Source organism: Daphnia magna, linkage group LG9 (genome assembly GCF_020631705.1).
Source record: "Daphnia magna isolate NIES linkage group LG9, ASM2063170v1.1, whole genome shotgun sequence".
NCBI lineage: Eukaryota > Metazoa > Arthropoda > Branchiopoda > Diplostraca > Daphniidae > Daphnia > Daphnia magna.
The window spans coordinates 8024279-8046241 of NC_059190.1; the positions used below are offsets into that span (position 1 = coordinate 8024279).

Below are 21963 nucleotides of genomic sequence, written 5' to 3' on the forward strand. Positions count from 1 at the left end.
TCCTGCTGAAGGTCCTCAGTTCGATCCTGGGTGAGAACAGTCGGTTTTTGAAGTTTATCAATTTCACTGCAATCTGCGTGTTTGAGTAGTAACCAAAGGGCACGCCAAGTGGGGAGTCGGGTGAATTTTCCACATGGTCCCACACAAGGTTTATAATTAGCTGATTACCACCAGAAGGCTCCCGGAAAATGAAGTACACATGTTGTTTTGAGAGTAGTTTTGTTGTTTTGACGATTCAAAATTCCTTTAATTTGTTATTTTACGCGTCCCAAGTTTACTCATCATCAATGAAAGGAGTGCAAAGTAGCATAACTAATCAAGATAACCATAATCTGTTTAACTGTAGAGTTATCATGGTTGTACACCACTGATGACTAGGCAACGATGTATACGGAAAAGATACAGATGATTCTTAACCTATCATAAGGAGTCTCTGAGGATAAAAAAGAATATGTTAAAAACTCCTATGCTACGCCCCTGGGTGGGATCGAACCACCAGCCTTCCGGTTAACAGCCGAACGCGCTAGCCAATTGCGCCACAAAGGCATCTAAATTAATTGGGGGAGACGGGAACTTTGTGCTTCTTTACGACTGAGAGAAACGTAATGTGTTCATTCTCCAACCCTTTTGGTAATCCCAGAAACAACAATTGGGCGCCATTTATCTAGTTTATGCTGCTACTGTCAGTGACAGGATACAAATGTTTAGTAAATAAAACCGGAAACAGACGGCTTCTTCCAGACGTCAGATGGCGCTGATGTTTTTAAATATTTTTCCCCTTCGGTACCACCATGAAGTTTACCAGGAGTAGAAATAGAAGTACTCTTCTCACGGAAGAAATTGAGCTACACTCATTCTGCTCCAGAGATGGCGTCGCGGCTGGTAAGTTCCAAACTAACAAATATTTTAGGTTTTATCGAATCAAATAATTTACATTTTATTCGTATCACTGAGACGAATCCAATGCTCATTTGGGGAATATTCGTTAACAATTCATCGTTGTAGAAATTTAGGGTAAAAGTTTGTATCACGTGATCTACCATATGGACACGTGTGATAAAGAGGAAGGGTTAGTTCGGAAACGTTTACTTTCCTTACCTTAACCCTTGAATCTTTGCTTTCTTTCTCTCATTCCCTCTCTTCAGAAATTCCAATTAACCAGCCGCAAACGCCATCTCTGGAGCTTAACACGCGTAGCTCAACTGATTCTGCAGCCGTTACTACTCCCGATATATATCATGGTCTAACCCACCTCCTTTTCATATGTGGAGGCAGCTGTTTCATGTCTTGCTGGAAATAAAACGTATGAATCACACACACAAAAAAAATTATTTAAGTTGTTATTTTTCTTTAGGACTCCACCGTTCCTTTGACAGAAGAAATACTCAATGAATGGTTGGGATCGTTTCTGTTTGCGTTAACCATCAACATGTACCTGGCTAGCTCAGTCGGTAGAGCATGCGACTCTTAATCTCAGGGTCGTGGGTTCGAGCCCCAAGTTGGGCGTTCAATTCCATGTGGTCTTAATCGAAACTTGGTTTCAATCGATGCGTAAAATTCAGTTCCCATAGTGTAGTGGTTATCACGTCGGCCTAACACGCTGAAGGTCCTCAGTTCGATCCTGGGTGGGAACAAGACATCCTTTGCATACAGTTCTGATGTGGTTATTTATATTGTTAACTTAGATTCGGTTGTAAAACCATTTTATAAAAAGGATCCTATGGTAAAATTCGTGTTCTCATAGTGTAGCGGTTATCACGTCGGCCTCACACGCTGAAGGTCCTCAGTTCGATCCTGGGTGAAAACAGTCGGTTTTTAAAGTTTATCAATTTCACTGCAATCTGCGTGTCTGAGTAGTAACCAAAGGGCACGCCAAGTGGGGAGTCGGGTGAATTTTCCACATGGTCCCACACAAGGTTTATAACTAGCTGATTACCACCAGAAGGCTCCCTGAAAATGAAGTGTACACATGTTGTTTTGAGAGTAGTTTTGTTGTTTTGACGATTCAAAATTCCTTTAATTTGTTATTTTACGCGTCCCAAGTTTACTCATCATCAATGAAAGGAGTGCAAAGTAGCATAACTAATCAAGATAACCATATTCTGTTTAACTGTAGAGTTATCATGGTTGTACACCACTGATGACTAGGCAACGATGTATACGGAAAAGATACAGATGATTCTTAACCTATCATAAGGAGTCTCTGAGGATAAAAAGAATATGTAAAACACTCCTTTGCTACGCCCCTGGGTGGGATCGAACCACCAGCCTTCCGGTTAACAGCCGAACGCGCTAGCCAATTGCGCCACAAAGGCATCTAAATTAATTGGGGGAGACGGGGAACTTTGGTGCTTCTTTACGACTGAGAGAAACGTAATGTGTTCATTCTCCAACCCTTTTGGTTATCCCAGAAACAACAATTGGGCGCCATTTATCTAGTTTATGCTGCTACTGTCAGTGACAGGATACAAATGTTTAGTAAATAAAACCGGAAACAGACGGCTTCTTCCAGACGTCAGATGGCGCTGATGTTTTTAAATATTTTTCCCTTCGGTACCACCATGAAGTTTACCAGAGTAGAAATGGAAGTACCTCTTCTCACGGAAGAAATTGAGCTACACTCATTCTGCTCCAGAGATGGCGTCGCGGCTGGTAAGTTCCAAACTAACAAATATTTTAGGTTTTATCGAATCAAATAATTTACATTTTATTCGTATCACTGAGACGAATCCAATGCTCATTTGGGAAATATTCGTTAACAATTCATCGTTGGAGAAATTTAGGGTAAAAGTTTGTATCACGTGATCTACCATATGGACACGTGTGATAAAGAGGAAGGGTTAGTTCGGAAACGTTTACTTTCCTTACCTTAACCCTTGAATCTTTGCTTTCTTTCTCTCATTCCCTCTCTTCAGAAATTCCAATTAACCAGCCGCAAACGCCATCTCTGGAGCTTAACACGCGTAGCTCAACTGATTCTGCAGCCGTTACTACTCCCGATATATATCATGGTCTAACCCACCTCCTTTTCATATGTGGAGGCAGCTGTTTCATGTCTTGCTGGAAATAAAACGTATGAATCACACACACAAAAAAAAATTATTTAAGTTGTTATTTTTCTTTAGGACTCCACCGTTCCTTTGACAGAAGAAATACTCAATGAATGGTTGGGATCGTTTCTGTTTGCGTTAACCATCAACATGTGCCTGGCTAGCTCAGTCGTTGTAGAGCATGAGACTCTTAATCTCAGGGTCGTGGGTTCGAGCCCCAAGTTGGGCATTCAATTCCATGTGGTCTTAATCGAAACTTGGTTTCAATCGATGCGTAAAATTCAGTTCCCATAGTGTAGTGGTTATCACGTCGGCCTAACACGCTGAAGGTCCTCCAGTTCGATCCTGGGTGGGAACAAGACATCCTTTGCATACAGTTCTGATGTGGTTATTTATATTGTTAACTTAGATTCGGTTGTAAAACCATTTTATAAAAAGGATCCTATGGTAAAATTCGTGTTCTCATAGTGTAGCGGTTATCACGTCGGCCTCACACGCTGAAGGTCCTCAGTTCGATCCTGGGTGAGAACAGTCGGTTTTAAAGTTTATCAATTTCACTGCAATCTGCGTGTCTGAGTAGTAACCAAAGGGCACGCCAAGTGGGGGAGTCGGGTGAATTTTCCACATGGTCCCACACAAGGTTTATAACTAGCTGATTACCACCAGAAGGCTCCCGAAAATGAAGTACACATGTTGTTTTGAGAGTAGTTTTGTTGTTTTGACGATTCAAAATTCCTTTAATTTGTTATTTTACGCGTCCCAAGTTTACTCATCATCAATGAAAGGAGTGCAAAGTAGCATAACTAATCAAGATAACCATATTCTGTTTAACTGTAGAGTTATCATGGTTGTACACCACTGATGACTAGGCAACGATGTATACGGAAAAGATACAGATGATTCTTAACCTATCATAAGGAGTCTCTGAGGATAAAAAAGAATATGTAAAAACTCCTATGCTACGCCCCTGGGTGGGATCGAACCACCAGCCTTCCGGTTAACAGCCGAACGCGCTAGCCAATTGCGCCACAAAGGCATCTAAATTAATTGGGGGAGACGGGAACTTTGTGCTTCTTTACGACTGAGAGAAACGTAATGTGTTCATTCTCCAACCCTTTTGGTTATCCCAGAAACAACAATTGGGCGCCATTTATCTAGTTTATGCTGCTACTAGTCAGTGACAGGATACAAATGTTTAGTAAATAAAACCGGAAACAGACGGCTTCTTCCAGACGTCAGATGGCGCTGATGTTTTTAAATATTTTTCCCTTCGGTACCACCATGAAGTTTACCAGGAGTAGAAATGGAAGTACTCTTCTCACGGAAGAAATTGAGCTACACTCATTCTGCTCCAGAGATGGCGTCGCGGCTGGTAAGTTCCAAACTAACAAATATTTTAGGTTTTATCGAATCAAATAATTTACATTTTATTCGTATCACTGAGACGAATCCAATGCTCATTTGGGAAATATTCGTTAACAATTCATCGTTGGAGAAATTTAGGGTAAAGTTTGTATCACGTGATCTACCATATGGACACGTGTGATAAAGAGGAAGGGTTAGTTCGGAAACGTTTACTTTCCTTACCTTAACCCTTGAATCTTTGCTTTCTTTCTCTCATTCCCTCTCTTCAGAAATTCCAATTAACCAGCCGCAAACGCCATCTCTGGAGCTTAACACGCGTAGCTCAACTGATTCTGCAGCCGTTACTACTCCCGATATATATCATGGTCTAACCCACCTCCTTTCCATATGTGGAGGCAGCTGTTTCATGTCTTGCTGGAAATCAAACGTATGAATCACACACACAAAAAAAATTATTTAAGTTGTTATTTTTCTTTAGGACTCCACCGTTCCTTTGACAGAAGAAATACTCAATGAATGGTTGGGATCGTTTCTGTTTGCGTTAACCATCAACATGTGTCTGGCTAGCTCAGTCGGTAGAGCATGAGACTCTTAATCTCAGGGTCGTGGGTTCGAGCCTCACGTTGGGCGTTCAATTCCATGTGGTCTTAATCGAAACTTGGTTTCAATCGATGCGTAAAATTCAGTTCCTATAGTGATGTGGTTATCACGTCGGCCTAACACGCTGAAGGTCCTCAGTTCGATCCTGGGTGGGAACAAGACATCCTTTGCATACAGTTCTGATGTGGTTATTTATATTGTTAACTTAGATTCGGTTGTAAAACCATTTTATAAAAAAGGATCCTATGGTAAAATTCGTGTTCTCATAGTGTAGCGGTTATCACGTCGGCCTCACATGCTGAAGGTCCTCAGTTCGATCCTGGGTGAGAACAGTCGGTTTTTGAAGTTTATCAATTTCACTGCAATCTGCGTGTCTGAGTAGTAACCAAAGGGCACGCCAAGTGGGGAGTCGGGTGAATTTTCCACATGGTCCCACACAAGGTTTATAACTAGCTGATTACCACCAGAAGGCTCCTGAAAATGAAGTACACATGTTGTTTTGAGAGTAGTTTTGTTGTTTTGACGATTCAAAATTCCTTTAATTTGTTATTTTACGCGTCCCAAGTTTACTCATCATCAATGAAAGGAGTGCAAAGTAGCATAACTAATCAAGATAACCATAATCTGTTTAACTGTAGAGTTATCATGGTTGTACACCACTGATGACTAGGCAACGATGTATACGGAAAAGATACAGATGATTCTTAACCTATCATAAGGAGTCTCTGAGGATAAAAAGAATATGTAAAAACTCCTATGCTACGCCCCTGGGTGGGATCGAACCACCAGCCTTCCGGTTAACAGCCGAACGCGCTAGCCAATTGCGCCACAAAGGCATCTAAATTAATTGGGGGAGACGGGAACTTTGTGCTTCTTTACGACTGAGAGAAACGTAATGTGTTCATTCTCCAACCCTTTTGGTTATCCCAGAAACAACAATTGGACGCCATTTATCTAGTTTATGCTGCTATTGTCAGTGACAGGATACAAATGTTTAGTAAATAAAACCGGAAACAGACGGCTTCTTCCAGACGTCAGATGGCGCTGATGTTTTTAAATATTTTTTTCCTTCGGTACCACCATGAAGTTTACCAGGAGTAGAAATGGAAGTACTCTTCTCACGGAAGAAATTGAGCTACACTCATTCTGCTCCAGAGATGGCGTCGCGGCTGGTAAGTTCCAAACTAACAAATATTTTAGGTTTTATCGAATCAAATAATTTACATTTTATTCGTATCACTGAGACGAATCCAATGCTCATTTGGGAAATATTCGTTAACAATTCATCGTTGGAGAAATTTAGGGTAAAAGTTTGTATCACGTGATCTACCATATGGACACGTGTGATAAAGAGGAAGGGTTAGTTCGGAAACGTTTACTTTCCTTACCTTAACCCTTGAATCTTTGCTTTCTTTCTCTCATTCCCTCTCTTCAGAAATTCCAATTAACCAGCCGCAAACGCCATCTCTGGAGCTTAACACGCGTAGCTCAACTGATTCTGCAGCCGTTACTACTCCCGATATATATCATGGTCTAACCCACCTCCTTTCCATATGTGGAGGCAGCTGTTTCATGTCTTGCTGGAAATCAAACGTATGAATCACACACACAAAAAAAAATATTTAAGTTGTTATTTTTCTTTAGGACTCCACCGTTCCTTTGACAGAAGAAATACTCAATGAATGGTTGGGATCGTTTCTGTTTGCGTTAACCATCAACATGTGCCTGGCTAGCTCAGTCGGTAGAGCATGAGACTCTTAATCTCAGGGTCGTGGGTTCGAGCCCCACGTTGGGCGTTCAATTCCATGTGGTCTTAATCGAAACTTGGTTTCAATCGATGCGTAAAATTCAGTTCCCATAGTGTAGTGATTATCACGTCGGCCTAACACGCTGAAGGTCCTCAGTTCGATCCTGGGTGGGAACAAGACATCCTTTGCATACAGTTCTGATGTGGTTATTTATATTGTTAACTTAGATTCGGTTGTAAAACCATTTTATAAAAAAGGATCCTATGGTAAAATTCGTGTTCTCATAGTGTAGCGGTTATCACGTCGGCCTCACACGCTGAAGGTCCTCAGTTCGATCCTGGGTGAGAACAGTCGGTTTTTGAAGTTTATCAATTTCACTGCAATCTGCGTGTCTGAGTAGTAACCAAAGGGTACGCCAAGTGGGGAGTCGGGTGAATTTTCCACATGGTCCCACACAAGGTTTATAACTAGCTGATTACCACCAGAAGGCTCCCGAAAATGAAGTACACATGTTGTTTTGAGAGTAGTTTTGTTGTTTTGACGATTCAAAATTCCTTTAATTTGTTATTTTACGCGTCCCAAGTTTACTCATCATCAATGAAAGGAGTGCAAAGTAGCATAACTAATCAAGATAACCATAATCTGTTTAACTGTAGAGTTATCATGGTTGTACACCACTGATGACTAGGCAACGATGTATACGGAAAAGATACAGATGATTCTTAACCTATCATAAGGAGTCTCTGAGGATAAAAAAGAATATGTAAAAACTCCTATGCTACGCCCCTGGGTGGGATCGAACCACCAGCCTTCCGGTTAACAGCCGAACGCGCTAGCCAATTGCGCCACAAAGGCATCTAAATTAATTGGGGGAGACGGGAACTTTGTGCTTCTTTACGACTGAGAGAAACGTAATGTGTTCATTCTCCAACCCTTTTGGTAATCCCAGAAACAACAATTGGGCGCCATTTATCTAGTTTATGCTGCTACTGTCAGTGACAGGATACAAATGTTTAGTAAATCAAACCGGAAACAGACGGCTTCTTCCAGACGTCAGATGGCGCTGATGTTTTTAAATATTTTTTTCCTTCGGTACCACCATGAAGTTTACCAGGAGTAGAAATGGAAGTACTCTTCTCACGGAAGAAATTGAGCTACACTCATTCTGCTCCAGAGATGGCGTCGCGGCTGGTAAGTTCCAAACTAACAAATATTTTAGGTTTTATCGAATCAAATAATTTACATTTTATTCGTATCACTGAGACGAATCCAATGCTCATTTGGGAAATATTCGTTAACAATTCATCGTTGGAGAAATTTAGGGTAAAAGTTTGTATCACGTGATCTACCATATGGACACGTGTGATAAAGAGGAAGGGTTAGTTCGGAAACGTTTACTTTCCTTACCTTAACCCTTGAATCTTTGCTTTCTTTCTCTCATTCCCTCTCTTCAGAAATTCCAATTAACCAGCCGCAAACGCCATCTCTGGAGCTTAACACGCGTAGCTCAACTGATTCTGCAGCCGTTACTACTCCCGATATATATCATGGTCTAACCCACCTCCTTTCCATATGTGGAGGCAGCTGTTTCATGTCTTGCTGGAAATCAAACGTATGAATCACACACACAAAAAAAATTATTTAAGTTGTTATTTTTCTTTAGGACTCCACCGTTCCTTTGACAGAAGAAATACTCAATGAATGGTTGGGATCGTTTCTGTTTGCGTTAACCATCAACATGTGCCTCGCTAGCTCAGTCGGTAGAGCATGAGACTCTTAATCTCAGGGTCGTGGGTTCGAGCCCCACGTTGGACGTTCAATTCCATGTGGTCTTAATCGAAATTTGGTTTCAATCGATGCGTAAAATTCAGTTCCCATAGTGTAGTGGTTATCACGTCGGCCTAACACGCTGAAGGTCCTCAGTTCGATCCTGGGTGGGAACAAGACATCCTTTGCATACAGTTCTGATGTGGTTATTTATATTGTTAACTTAGATTCGGTTGTAAAACCATTTTATAAAAAGGATCCTATGGTAAAATTCGTGTTCTCATAGTGTAGCGGTTATCACGTCGGCCTCACACGCTGAAGGTCCTCAGTTCGATCCTGGGTGAGAACAGTCGGTTTTTGAAGTTTATCAATTTCACTGCAATCTGCGTGTATGAGTAGTAACCAAAGGGCACACCAAGAGGGGAGTCGGGTGAATTTTCCACATGGTCCCACACAAGGTTTATAACTAGCTGATTACCACCAGAAGGCTCCCGAAAATGAAGTACACATGTTGTTTTGAGAGTAGTTTTGTTGTTTTGACGATTCAAAATTCCTTTAATTTGTTATTTTACGCGTCCCAAGTTTACTCATCATCAATGAAAGGAGTGCAAAGTAGCATAACTAATCAAGATAACCATAATCTGTTTAACTGTAGAGTTATCATGGTTGTACACCACTGATGACTAGGCAACGATGTATACGGAAAAGATACAGATGATTCTTAACCTATCATAAGGAGTCTCTGAGGATAAAAAAGAATATGTAAAAACTCCTATGCTACGCCCCTGGGTGGGATCGAACCACCAGCCTTCCGGTTAACAGCCGAACGCGCTAGCCAATTGCGCCACAAAGGCATCTAAATTAATTGGGGGAGACGGGAACTTTGTGCTTCTTTACGACTGAGAGAAACGTAATGTGTTCATTCTCCAACCCTTTTGGTAATCCCAGAAACAACAATTGGGCGCCATTTATCTAGTTTATGCTGCTACTGTCAGTGACAGGATACAAATGTTTAGTAAATCAAACCGGAAACAGACGGCTTCTTCCAGACGTCAGATGGCGCTGATGTTTTTAAATATTTTTTCCCTTCGGTACCACCATGAAGTTTACCAGGAGTAGAAATGGAAGTACTCTTCTCACGGAAGAAATTGAGCTACACTCATTCTGCTCCAGAGATGGCGTCGCGGCTGGTAAGTTCCAAACTAACAAAAATTTTAGGTTTTATCGAATCAAATAATTTACATTTTATTCGTATCACTGAGACGAATCCAATGCTCATTTGGGAAATATTCGTTAACAATTCATCGTTGAAGAAATTTAGGGTAAAAGTTTGTATCACGTGATCTACCATATGGACACGTGTGATAAAGAGGAAGGTTTAGTTCGGAAACGTTTACTTTCCTTACCTTAACCCTTGAATCTTTGCTTTCTTTCTCTCATTCCCTCTCTTCAGAAATTCCAATTAACCAGCCGCAAACGCCATCTCTGGAGCTTAACACGCGTAGCTCAACTGATTCTGCAGCCGTTACTACTCCCGATATATATCATGGTCTAACCCACCTCCTTTCCATATGTGGAGGCAGCTGTTTCATGTCTTGCTGGAAATCAAACGTATGAATCACACACACACAAAAAAATTATTTAAGTTGTTATTTTTCTTTAGGACTCCACCGTTCCTTTGACAGAAGAAATACTCAATGAATGGTTGGGATCGTTTCTGTTTGCGTTAACCATCAACATGTGCCTGGCTAGCTCAGTCGGTAGAGCATGAGACTCTTAATCTCAGGGTCGTGGGTTCGAGCCCCACGTTGGGCGTTCAATTCCATGTGGTCTTAATCGAAACTTGGTTTCAATCGATGCGTAAAATTCAGTTCCCATAGTGTAGTGGTTATCACGTCGGCCTAACACGCTGAAGGTCCTCAGTTCGATCCTGGGTGGGAACAAGACATCCTTTGCATACAGTTCTGATGTGGTTATTTATATTGTTAACTTAGATTCGGTTGTAAAACCATTTTATAAAAAGGATCCTATGGTAAAATTCGTGTTCTCATAGTGTAGCGGTTATCACGTCGGCCTCACACGCTGAAGGTCCTCAGTTCGATCCTGGGTGAGAACAGTCGGTTTTTGAAGTTTATCAATTTCACTGCAATCTGCGTGTCTGAGTAGTAACCAAAGGGCACGCCAAGTGGGGAGTCGGGTGAATTTTCCACATGGTCCCACACAAGGTTTATAACTAGCTGATTACCACCAGAAGGCTCCCGAAAATGAAGTACACATGTTGTTTTGAGAGTAGTTTTGTTGTTTTGACGATTCAAAATTCCTTTAATTTGTTATTTTACGCGTCCCAAGTTTACTCATCATCAATGAAAGGAGTGCAAAGTAGCATAACTAATCAAGATAACCATAATCTGTTTAACTGTAGAGTTATCATGGTTGTACACCACTAATGACTAGGCAACGATGTATACGGAAAAGATACAGATGATTCTTAACCTATCATAAGGAGTCTCTGAGGATAAAAAAGAATATGTAAAAACTCCTATGCTACGCCCCTGGGTGGGATCGAACCACCAGCCTTCCGGTTAACAGCCGAACGCGCTAGCCAATTGCGCCACAAAGGCATCTAAATTAATTGGGGGAGACGGGAACTTTGTGCTTCTTTACGACTGAGAGAAACGTAATGTGTTCATTCTCCAACCCTTTTGGTAATCCCAGAAACAACAATTGGGCGCCATTTATCTAGTTTATGCTGCTACTGTCAGTGACAGGATACAAATGTTTAGTAAATAAAACCGGAAACAGACGGCTTCTTCCAGACGTCAGATGGCGCTGATGTTTTTAAATATTTTTTCCCTTCGGTACCACCATGAAGTTTACCAGGAGTAGAAATGGAAGTACTCTTCTCACGGAAGAAATTGAGCTACACTCATTCTGCTCCAGAGATGGCGTCGCGGCTGGTAAGTTCCAAACTAACAAATATTTTAGGTTTTATCGAATCAAATAATTTACATTTTATTCGTATCACTGAGACGAATCCAATGCTCATTTGGGAAATATTCGTTAACAATTCATCGTTGGAGAAATTTAGGGTAAAAGTTTGTATCACGTGATCTACCATATGGACACGTGTGATAAAGAGGAAGGTTTAGTTCGGAAACGTTTACTTTCCTTACCTTAACCCTTGAATCTTTGCTTTCTTTCTCTCATTCCCTCTCTTCAGAAATTCCAATTAACCAGCCGCAAACGCCATCTCTGGAGCTTAACACGCGTAGCTCAACTGATTCTGCAGCCGTTACTACTCCCGATATATATCATGGTCTAACCCACCTCCTTTCCATATGTGGAGGCAGCTGTTTCATGTCTTGCTGGAAATCAAACGTATGAATCACACACACACACAAAAATTATTTAAGTTGTTATTTTTCTTTAGGACTCCACCGTTCCTTTGACAGAAGAAATACTCAATGAATGGTTGGGATCGTTTCTGTTTGCGTTAACCATCAACATGTGCCTGGTGTAAAGCATCCTCCCTCTCGGGTGGATGACTTTACGGATTAAGACAAATAGATTACCACGGAACTCGGAGGCGTTTACCCACAATGATGACAGTGTATTACTAGACTAGGCCATAAAATATAAGAGAGACTACACGCATAAGAATACGAGAACTAAAGGGAAACAAAGTGTAAGTGGAGACAACGTAAATTGATCTTACCGTAGTAGCGCGAGCGATACGGCGAATTCAGACACGAAATAGACACGAATGGAAATACAATTCAGATAGGCACTTACGGAAACAGGTAGTCAGAGAAACACTTGTAGAGAAAACACTAAGGCAAGTTAGACGTCGAACTAGTGTTGTTGAAGGCAACTGAACATTTAGCGAGCTGCTAGCTGTCTGATCTTTCTTAGATTTTGAGTTCACCAAGAAACCTCGCATCTCGTCAAAGTGGCGTGATGCTGTTGACGTGTCGCTATGTCGCGAGTGCAGCCAATCAGAAGGTGTTTGTTTAATGGCTTGATTGGCGTCGCGCGTGCGACCAATCAAACGGATGTTTATTTAATGGCGTGATAATGCGTCGCACGTGTGACCAATCACGGAAGTTTGTTTAGTGGCGTGATAATGCGTCGCACGTGTGAGTCAGACAGCAGGTGTTCAATTAGGTCAACGCTAAAATGTCTATGACAAATGGTTACTATGCGGATTACAATAATCGAGTAATATGCAAAAAGAAGAGTAAATGCAAGAGAGTAAAATGTAGACATAATTATATGTCAAGGGAGAGTAAACATAATATAATAAGAATGTGGGTGTCATAATTAAATGTATTTGTAGGCCTTCGTTACATCGCTCCCGGTGGTGCGAGATTACGTCCCGTAATCAAACTGGATGCACGGCGGTGCGGTTGGTGGTTGTTGAACGAGCCTCTTCTATTGGATAGCCGCAAAATTTTCTTATGAATCTGAAGATACCCAACCAGCAGCAGATACGTAAGATGACTAGGCCGAGAATACAGAATATGCTGATGAAGAACCACATTTTAATGGTCTCCCACCAGCTGGTATAATGTATTACTCCAGCGGCTGTCACTAACACACTTGATGCGCTGGGCTGGTGATTTAACGAAAATTCGGTCGGTGGATGTTCATTCATGGCGGCTACTATAACAGCCATGACATTCATGTGGTTAAGTAGGTTGTCGTTGTAAGCAGGGTTAGCACGATGTTCATAGTCGAAGAATTTGACGTCGTCATAACGGAAGGAATGTGCCAGCGTTTGTTCCGGCAATACCACGTTAGCGTCAACTCTTTTCCAGGTGTTGTTGCGAAAAGCGTAAGGCTTATCGTTGAAGTTAACGAATCCGTTGGTCCAATAGCATGGGGAATATTTAACTAATTCCCAGCCATCGAGATTAATGGTATAATTGTTGAATTTTGGCTGTGGTCCGCATGACGTAATTACAGTTTCAAATGTGACGTTCACTGAGTTACACTTAACCACAACAGCAGTTTGTCCGAAAGCTTGTAATTTCGTGCACTGTGGTAATTTTAAATGTGAAGCGGCAAGCCAACCGTTATACTGAGCGGCTGCAATTGCTCTTTCATGTTTTGCTTTCCGGGCATCACATTCTAACCTTTGAATCATACGCACTAATTCATTTTTACGATCGGTAACACGGTCTTGAATATATTGTTTATTTGCTGCTTTGTCTAAATCTTCAGCGCTAGATGGCGCGGGAGTCTCTACGGTGATTGGCGGAAATTTTTCCATGATGGCCGCCGTTACCAGGGACAATTTTGATTGGCCGACGATATTAAAGACTGTAGTACGGTTGGAGCAGTGCTGTTGAGTTGGAACGCAAGGTGGCTGAGGAGTTAAATGGAAATCCAGTTGGCGGCGATCATCCAAAAGACGAAAATATTTTTCATCTCCCAATTTCTTCGTTAGTGAGCCGGTTCCAGATTCAACAATTCGCATTGTATGTTGAGATTTTTGCGTGTACGTTTTGTCCCAGACAAGTGTAATGTGATTGTGGGATAAGCTACCAGATTTTGCGGAAGCTTTTCCGATAGGTGTCGAAAAATCTTCATCTTCCATTTGTTGATAAAGCTGAACTTGTTCGAGCACACAATTCAGAATTTCCGAATCGATTGTTTGTAACCAGTATCCGACAATTTCCGGATCCCGTCCAAAAACATATTTGTTGTCCGATAAAGTCATATGATGTTCACCACACCTTTTATTGTTTATCATGTCGTAGCACTCGGTTGGCGTCGTATCAATAGAAATTTTGTCCGGCACGATCACTAATTGGCCGAAAAAGGTCTTCGTAATACGGCGAATGTTTATCCACTGCGCGCAAATAAAACCGGGAAATTTCACCGCGGAACGTTCATCACTGTAAACGATGTATTTCACTTGCACGGTATCGGTATTGTTTGTTTCCGGTTTGCAGTTTGAATCGGAAAATTGAATAATTCCCATATTCTTCGGTTCAGAACAATCGCACACAGTTGTCTCAAATGCCTGCGGGTGTAACCCGTAAAAGCATAGCAGCAGTAGGAATGGTAACGAGGACATTTCTACACGTAAAAATATATGGTAAATGACATAACAAAAATAAGTATACTGGCCAACTTAGTCTAAGTCATCATGTGGGTTTACTAGCTAAGATAATCAAATATGAAGAAGAAATAATGGAAGTAAACGTCAAAGTAAAAGAGAGAAAACAGCAAGAAAAAAATTCTTACGGCTTTTGAAAGGTCAACGATTTCCCGTCGGCTTTTCATCGGCTACGCCACGGCAAAATAATAGCAAAATAGGGGGTGTCGTAATATAACAGTTTTTTATGGTAGAAAGACACAATATTTTTCGAATAAACTTATATCGTTGGAACGAGGGGAAAGTGAGCTTAATTATCAAAAAGAAAGAATTGAAAAATATTGAATCATGTGGAAATGCTGACGAGAAAGAAACGTTTCAGAGTTTTACGGCGGAAAATTTTTTTCTGCCGTGGAAGGTCACGCGCATATCTCGTTTTTTTTCTAAGTCCAATGCAGGGGAAAAGTACAGATGGGGGAAGAAGCGGAGGGGAATAAAAATGGAATAGAGAAAATAGCCTTCGGCAAAAAAAAGAACTTAGAATATTTTCACTATTGCTGCGGCGGGGAAGCTACAGTAGGGAAACGAAAGGGAAAGTGAAAAACTTAGCGTATGTTGGAGTGTGTAAGAATGGAATGTGCTAGCGGTGGCGCTGTTTTGAGTGTAGTGTATATGGAAAAAGTCTTTGCAGTGATAGTAAAGCTATAGAAAAGCATAGAAGGGAAGTGATATATAGTGGGACTTAGAAAAATTTCAACTGTTTCGTTCGTGTACGGATCTCTAAGAGGAGTGGGAGTTGTTGAATTGAATTGGAATACATTACTATCAAGGTTTGTCTAATTTCCTTTTCTCAATACTTTACTGTTTACTATTTCTAATGTTGTATTGCTACCGAAGAAGAATAACAGATGGACTTCTAATAAATTCTACTATTTCTTTCAAGTTTTTTTTTTTTTTTTTTTTGAAGAAATGTCTGCTACTTCTATGGAAAGTTTTGCAATTTATGGGCCTACTCAGAGAGGGAACAACTTAAATGCAAATATTTCAAAGAACACAGAGGCAAAAAGAAACAACAAATTATTTTTATACTGGTTGGACACGACATTGCCTTATGGTATCCCACGTATGGAAAGTATGTAAGAAGTTCAATCGTCTAAAGAGGTAATTTTCTTTTCCTCTATATTTTCTTTTTTTTTTTCTCTGAAAAACTCATGTAAGTTTGTTTTTTTTTTTGTGTTTGTTTGTTTGTTTTTTTTTTTTGTTCTTGTTTTTGTTTCCTTTTTGTTTTTCAAGAAACTATTGTTCTCATTTTTCTTTGTTTGTTTGTTTTTTGTGTTTTTTTTTTTTTTTTTTTTTTTCAGAGTACTTCTGTTTCCTTTTTTTTTATACCTTTCCTTTGTTTTATTTTATTTTTCTTTTATTTTTCTCTACTATTAAGGGAAAGACTTACTTCTCTCTTTCCCTTCTTATGTTCTATTTATTTTATTTTATTTTATTTTATTTTATTTTTTTTTTTTTTTGATTCTGATTATTATTTTTTTTCATGAGATACCAAAAAACAACCAATGTATTTCTACTTAATAACTACAAGGGTACAACAAAAAAAAAAGATCATGATGGCGATGTCATTGTTGTGGCCGCCGGTTGGTGGCCTGCGACGACCCGTCGTCTTGTAGTGCTGCTCGGCGCCATCGTCGGATCAGCAGGTCGATCCTTCTGTGCCGCCAGTGCAGGAACTCCCGAGAATCGGTGCTGGGCGCTGGTGAATCGCGGTCGATGTCTGGTCGGTGTTGAAGTTCGTACGGTGATACGGCAGGTGTTGATGCTGGCATCCCAGCTCTTGCCCCGGGGATGGTGATTACGAGGATGTCTCGTCCGCTTCCGTCCAATAAAGTCATTCGACCATTCCATCAGTAAAGCGAATTGGTTTTCTTCGATTTCTTTGCGGGCGTCGTCCGGTAGCATTTTGGTGTTCCGGCTTTTCTACTGACAAATCGTCCTTGGACTCTGTTGGTGGATTTTCGGACTCGTTAGTGTCGCGTGTGGAGTTGTCATCGGAAATTGGAGTGGAATGACGCTGACTTGTAGCATCGGCGCATATTTCAGTGGATGGCAACTGATTTTCTGTATTTTGATGAGATGAAACGGCGACGTTCTCTTGGCTTAACTTTCGCTGATCAATTTCTTGAGTCGGAAAATTAGTGTCAAATGGGAAGGCGTCACTGTCAAAGGTATCGTCTGGATTGTCACTGTCGGGTCCGATTTCATTTTCGAAGATATCGGTAGTCTGAGTCGCAATCGATTTGCGGAATCGATTTTCAAAATCTAACGAGTTTTCAATGGATGGACAATCTTCAGTCTTCCAAAGCATTGTTTCGTACAAAGGTTTTAAACGATTGACGTGGGTACGCTGGCATACATAGGAATTATCGGCTATATCTACTGTATTATTGGTATGTACTTTTACAACTCTATAAGGGCCTTTATATTTCGAAGTGAATTTCCTACTGTCACCTTCTTTAACTACACGAATATCTAATAAAACTCTATCTCCTACGACATATTTTCTTTCTTTCGCACGTTTATTATATTGTTCACGCTGACGATTCCGTGCTTTCTCGCTTTCTTCACGGACTCGCTGAAAGCTATAGCGTAATCGATCAGCTAAATTTCCTACATAGTCAGATACAGATTTAAACGTTTGAGGGGAAGCGTCTAAAAATTCATTAATGGGAAGATTAGGGTCTCTACCGTGGACTAAATAATAAGGGGTTTCAAGTGTTGAAGAGTGAACTGAACTACGATAAGCGAATAAAACATCGTCTAACATATTTTCCCAATTTGAATGTTCTCCGTCTTTCAATTCTTTTCTTAACATCGCGGTTAGTGTCCGATTAAACCTTTCTGTCTCACCATTACTAGCGGGATTGTAGGCCGTTGTCAATCTTTGGTCAATTTTTAATTTCTTACAAAAATAACGGAACAATTTCGAGGTGAAATTCGTTCCACGATCGGAAATAATGGCTTTAGGCATACCATGTCTTACAATTATTGTTTTATATACACATTCTGCCGTGGTTTGGGCAGTTTGGTCTTTTAGAGCAACTGCTTCCACCCAGCGACTAAAATAATCAGTAATAACTAAAATATAACTATTCCCATTAGGCGAAGCGGGAGTAATAGGGCCTAAAAAGTCCATGCCAATTACTTGGAAAGGGGCTTTAGCAATTTCATGGGGGTGCAAAAGTGCTCTATATGTGGAAGAAGTGTTAGCTATACAAGTTTCACAAGCTTGACAATATTCTAAAATATCTTTTCTCATTGTAGGCCAATAATAATGATTTTTGACCTTCAAATACGTTTTATAAAAAGCTAAATGTCCACCCATCGGTGCGTCATGTAATTCTTTCAACACTAAATGGCGGAGCGATAAGGGTAAAACTACTTGACAATTAATTTCGTTACGCTTACTATTTTTGGAAGGCACTTCGTGGCGATAAAGTGTACCTTCTATAATTTCAAAATATTCGATTTCTTTAGCCCATTCAGGTTTAGATTGGCTATTTTCCTCATTGAGCTCTCCTTTCTCTAAATAATTTCTAATGGCTACACAAAGGTCGTCTTCTAGCTGTTTTTCACAAATTAACTTAATATTATTTGGTACCGGCTGAATACTAGCTACTTTCAATCGTGATAAACAATCAGCATTTTGGTGAATACTTCCAGGCCTATACTTTAATTCATAATTTGTAGCAGCTAATAGTATAGCCCATCTACCTAACCTACCGTTATTATCTTTCTGATTTTTTAGCCATTGCAAAGGACGATGGTCACTAATAATTTCAAAGGGTTTATCTAAGAGATAATGTCGGAAATGTTTAATTGCATCAATTACGGCTAATGCTTCTTTCTCAGTTGTACTGTATTTCATTTCGGCCTTGGTCAATTGTCTACTAGAGTAGGCTATTGGATGTTCTTGCTCATGCTGCATTTGAGACAGCACGGCTCCTATTCCATAATCGCATGCGTCAGTAAAAAGCAAAAATTTTTCGTTAAAATTTGGATAAGCGAGGACTGGGGGAGTTACCAGAGAAGTGCGCAATTTCTCAAAGGCAACCTGTTCCTCCGTTCCCCAGGCAAAAGGTTTTCTACTTAGATCTTTATGCGTTAATCGAGTTAACGGCTTAGCTATTGAACCGAAATTTTTAATAAATCTTCTATAATATCCAGCAAGCCCAAGAAATGATCTCACTTCGTCAACAGAAGTTGGCGTTTTGTAATTCTCTATCTTATCAATTTTAGCAGGATCGGGTTTAATACCGTCCGTTGAAATGACATGACCTAAATAATTTACGGAACGTTTAATAAACTGACATTTGTTAAGTTTCAATTTTAAATTTGCTTCTTTTAATAGGGTAAAAATTTCTCTGATATCTCGTAAGTGATTTTCAAAAGTGTCTGAAAAAATTATGACATCATCCAAATATACTAATGCTTTACTTCCTAAGACGTCTCTTAGTACATAATTCATTAATCGTTGAAAAGTGGCTGGTGCATTACACAAACCGAATGCCATTCTTTTAAATTCGTAAAGATTATTTTCTACAACAAAAGCAGTTTTTTCAATATCGGGATCATGAACTTGAATTTGCCAATAGCCGGAGGCTAAATCGAGAGTTGTGAAGAATTTTTTTCCATATAATTTATCTAAAGTTTCGTCAATTCTTGGCATGGGAAAAGAATCTTTCTTTGTAATACCATTTAATTTCCTATAATCAACGCAAAATCTTATTTCTCCATTCTTTTCTCTACTAATACCACGGGTGAAGCCCATGGGGACTGTGAATATCGAATTACATTTGCTTGAAGCATTTCTTGCACTTTGTCTTCTAATAATTTCCTTTGGTTATTTGTTACTCTATATGGGCTGTAGGATATTGTTCAGCCCGTGTCTGAACTTACCTTAGAAAAGAGAAAATGTGATGATGAAATAAAGAACACACGGGAGCACTGGCTGCTGTCTTGACGGTGTGAGGTATATTTTGTAACTGATTGCCCCTTGCCCTGTACATTTTCCGGCCGGTAGGCCGAGGGGCGGGGCTACACCAAAATAAATTGTAACATGGTGGCCTCCTAGCGAGGGCCACCCAAATCATATTCAATAAAACGTAATGGAACTCGCGTCCGTCTTCCAGCTCGTGTTGTCGGATGTTGGGAACGATATATATTCCCAACACACTCCCCACCAGAGCCCGTGGTCCACGGCTCTCCCTGCTCGACTGGATCTGCGGCGGCCACGGGTGGAGTTGCTTCTTCTGGTTCCAATTCCAGCTCTGGCGTAGGTGGAATTTCGACGTCGTCCGGCTGATCCTCACGTAGCTCTAAGGGGTGTAACGATTGAATGGCACGGTTGATAAGGTTCCCGTTCGGCGTTTTGACCATAACCGAACGGATCAACCCGTCTCTGCTAGTGATTAGCTCCTTCACTACTCCTATCGTCCACATAAGGCGCTTGGTGTTGTCATCGTGAATGATGACAACTTCTCCTACCCGGATCTTGCGGCCGGGTCCCCCTTTACAGTGGAACTTGTCGATTTGGAGAAGGTAATCCGTCACAAATCGTTCGCAGATATCGCTGACATACTCCCTACGTTGACGATCCATTTCCAGCAGTTTCAAATTGGTTGCGTCGGGAGCCATGAGGTTTTCGGCTGGCTCCGGCGGAGTGCAGTTCGAACGCCTATTGTTGAGAAACTGGTTCGGGGTGATGGGGAGCGGGTCGTCGCTCCCTTCTGCCACGTAGGTGAGTGGCCGTGCATTCACCACGCTCTCGGTTTCGATGAGACTAACCTCTAGCTCGTCGTATTCCAGACATGCACGACCATTGGAGCGCCTCAACAAATCCTTCATCGTCCGCACCATGCGCTCCCAGAACCCTCCCCACCATGGGGCTAGGCTGGCCGAGAAAATCCATTCGGTTTTCCGCATTGCCAGAAGGTCGTGGATCGCTGGGTCGGATCTTAAGACTTTCAAGTGTTTCGAGACACATCTGAATGTTTGGGCATTGTCCGAATACATGATGGAGACGCTACCTCTCCTGGCGGAAAATCTTCGAAATGCGAGGAGGAAGTCGCGTGCGGACATTGTTTTTGTTAGCTCCAGATGGACGGCCCTCGTTACAGCACAGGTAAATAGGCAGGCATAGCTCTTTGGCTGTTTAATTGTGCCTTTCTTTTTGGCTGAGGATTCGTCCAATTGGAGATTTTCTTCATTTTCCTCCGATGGTTCTGTGGTTGGAGGTTCTTCAATGGGCTCCATCGCTGGAGGCTCTACCGTAGGCTCCAAAGCCGAACCATCCGTTTGCGAGGGATCCGTGGAGGATGTAGGATCCGTTTGCTTGCGTTTCTTACGCAATGTTGGGTGTTTGTAATACAGCGGCCCTGCGAAATCAACACCCGTGATTTCGAAGGCTTTCGCTTGTTTCAGTCGATTAATCGGTAGAGGTGCAGCTATTTCTCTGAATGGCGGTGAAGATAGCCGTTGGCACTTGACGCAGGCGTGCCAGACTGATTTGGTCTGTTGGCGTCCTTTGATGATCCAAAAACGTTCTCTTAGATCCGATAGAGTGGTTTTAACTCCAGCGTGTTTTAGCGAGACGTGTCGATCTTGGATGATTAGTTTGACGACTGGATGTTGAGCGGGAAGCAAGATGGCGGGTTCAATCTCCTGTCTCTTAGCGCTAGCTCTACTCTTCCTGTTATTCTAATCAACTTGTCTCTTGCGTCCCACACGGGTCGGAGTGCGGCAATTTTCTCTTTATGGTGCGGTTGCCGCCCTTCTTGTAGATCCTGAAACGTCTTGGGAAAAGCTTCTTTTTGGAGCTGCCTATAAATAAGTAGCTCTGCCTTCGTCAGTTCCTCTACTTTTAGGTGTTCTACCATTATCTGTTTTCCGTCTCCTGTCTTGATTGGAGTCTTCACTTGTGTGGCGTTTGTGGGGCGGTTTTTGGAGGCGAATCTCAGTATCCAAGCAGTTCTTCTGAGTAGTCGATTCCAAGACGGAATTCGATCCAGGTGCCATTCCACTGGAGTGGCTGGCTCCACGGATGGTGTGGCAGATAAGTGTGGAGTCCTTCGTAGTTCTGGTCTGCCTCCTCTACGAAGTTTTGGACGCGAAGCTGGTCTATTTCCTTATGGTAGGCTGATAGAAGCTCTGGTGTTCTTTTGAGTCTTTTCAATAGACTCTCCAGTCTTCCTTTTGCCATCAGGAAATTTTTTTCTAGCCTCCATTTGTCCGTTTTCCACGGGATTGGGGTGCAGTATCGCCCATC

General features: G+C 41.3%; 1 protein-coding gene and 17 non-coding genes across 18 annotated transcripts; 10 read left to right on the top strand and 8 right to left on the bottom strand.

Moving 5' to 3' along the window:
- Nucleotides 1–472: 472 nt before the first annotated feature.
- Nucleotides 473–546, bottom strand: Trnan-guu. The gene has a single exon. It is a non-coding gene; the product is annotated as a tRNA-Asn (tRNA).
- Nucleotides 547–1561: 1015 nt separating this feature from the next.
- Trnav-aac lies at nucleotides 1562–1634 on the top strand. The gene has a single exon. It is a non-coding gene; the product is annotated as a tRNA-Val (tRNA).
- A 607-nt stretch (nucleotides 1635–2241) lies between these two features.
- Nucleotides 2242–2315, bottom strand: Trnan-guu. The gene has a single exon. It is a non-coding gene; the product is annotated as a tRNA-Asn (tRNA).
- A 1193-nt stretch (nucleotides 2316–3508) lies between these two features.
- On the top strand, nucleotides 3509–3581 carry Trnav-cac. Its single transcript has one exon. It is a non-coding gene; the product is annotated as a tRNA-Val (tRNA).
- Nucleotides 3582–4012: 431 nt separating this feature from the next.
- Nucleotides 4013–4086, bottom strand: Trnan-guu. The gene has a single exon. It is a non-coding gene; the product is annotated as a tRNA-Asn (tRNA).
- A 1188-nt stretch (nucleotides 4087–5274) lies between these two features.
- On the top strand, nucleotides 5275–5347 carry Trnav-cac. The gene has a single exon. It is a non-coding gene; the product is annotated as a tRNA-Val (tRNA).
- A 430-nt stretch (nucleotides 5348–5777) lies between these two features.
- On the bottom strand, nucleotides 5778–5851 carry Trnan-guu. Its single transcript has one exon. It is a non-coding gene; the product is annotated as a tRNA-Asn (tRNA).
- An 887-nt stretch (nucleotides 5852–6738) lies between these two features.
- Nucleotides 6739–6811, top strand: Trnak-cuu. The gene has a single exon. It is a non-coding gene; the product is annotated as a tRNA-Lys (tRNA).
- Nucleotides 6812–7040: 229 nt separating this feature from the next.
- Nucleotides 7041–7113, top strand: Trnav-cac. The gene has a single exon. It is a non-coding gene; the product is annotated as a tRNA-Val (tRNA).
- Nucleotides 7114–7544: 431 nt separating this feature from the next.
- On the bottom strand, nucleotides 7545–7618 carry Trnan-guu. Its single transcript has one exon. It is a non-coding gene; the product is annotated as a tRNA-Asn (tRNA).
- Nucleotides 7619–8633: 1015 nt separating this feature from the next.
- Nucleotides 8634–8706, top strand: Trnav-aac. The gene has a single exon. It is a non-coding gene; the product is annotated as a tRNA-Val (tRNA).
- A 100-nt stretch (nucleotides 8707–8806) lies between these two features.
- Trnav-cac lies at nucleotides 8807–8879 on the top strand. The gene has a single exon. It is a non-coding gene; the product is annotated as a tRNA-Val (tRNA).
- A 431-nt stretch (nucleotides 8880–9310) lies between these two features.
- Nucleotides 9311–9384, bottom strand: Trnan-guu. The gene has a single exon. It is a non-coding gene; the product is annotated as a tRNA-Asn (tRNA).
- An 888-nt stretch (nucleotides 9385–10272) lies between these two features.
- On the top strand, nucleotides 10273–10345 carry Trnak-cuu. Its single transcript has one exon. It is a non-coding gene; the product is annotated as a tRNA-Lys (tRNA).
- A 55-nt stretch (nucleotides 10346–10400) lies between these two features.
- On the top strand, nucleotides 10401–10473 carry Trnav-aac. The gene has a single exon. It is a non-coding gene; the product is annotated as a tRNA-Val (tRNA).
- Nucleotides 10474–10573: 100 nt separating this feature from the next.
- Trnav-cac lies at nucleotides 10574–10646 on the top strand. The gene has a single exon. It is a non-coding gene; the product is annotated as a tRNA-Val (tRNA).
- Nucleotides 10647–11077: 431 nt separating this feature from the next.
- Nucleotides 11078–11151, bottom strand: Trnan-guu. Its single transcript has one exon. It is a non-coding gene; the product is annotated as a tRNA-Asn (tRNA).
- A 1669-nt stretch (nucleotides 11152–12820) lies between these two features.
- On the bottom strand, nucleotides 12821–14428 carry LOC123475818. The gene has a single exon (XM_045178903.1). The coding sequence runs from the start codon at nucleotides 14283–14285 to the stop codon at nucleotides 12912–12914; it is 1374 nt and encodes a 457-aa protein (XP_045034838.1). The 5' UTR covers nucleotides 14286–14428; the 3' UTR covers nucleotides 12821–12911.
- Nucleotides 14429–21963: the final 7535 nt, after the last annotated feature.

Coding starts and splice junctions, on each gene's coding strand:
- LOC123475818 (XM_045178903.1), bottom strand. CDS start 14,285: ATGATAAACAATAAAAGGTGTGGTGAACATCATATGACTTTATCGGAC.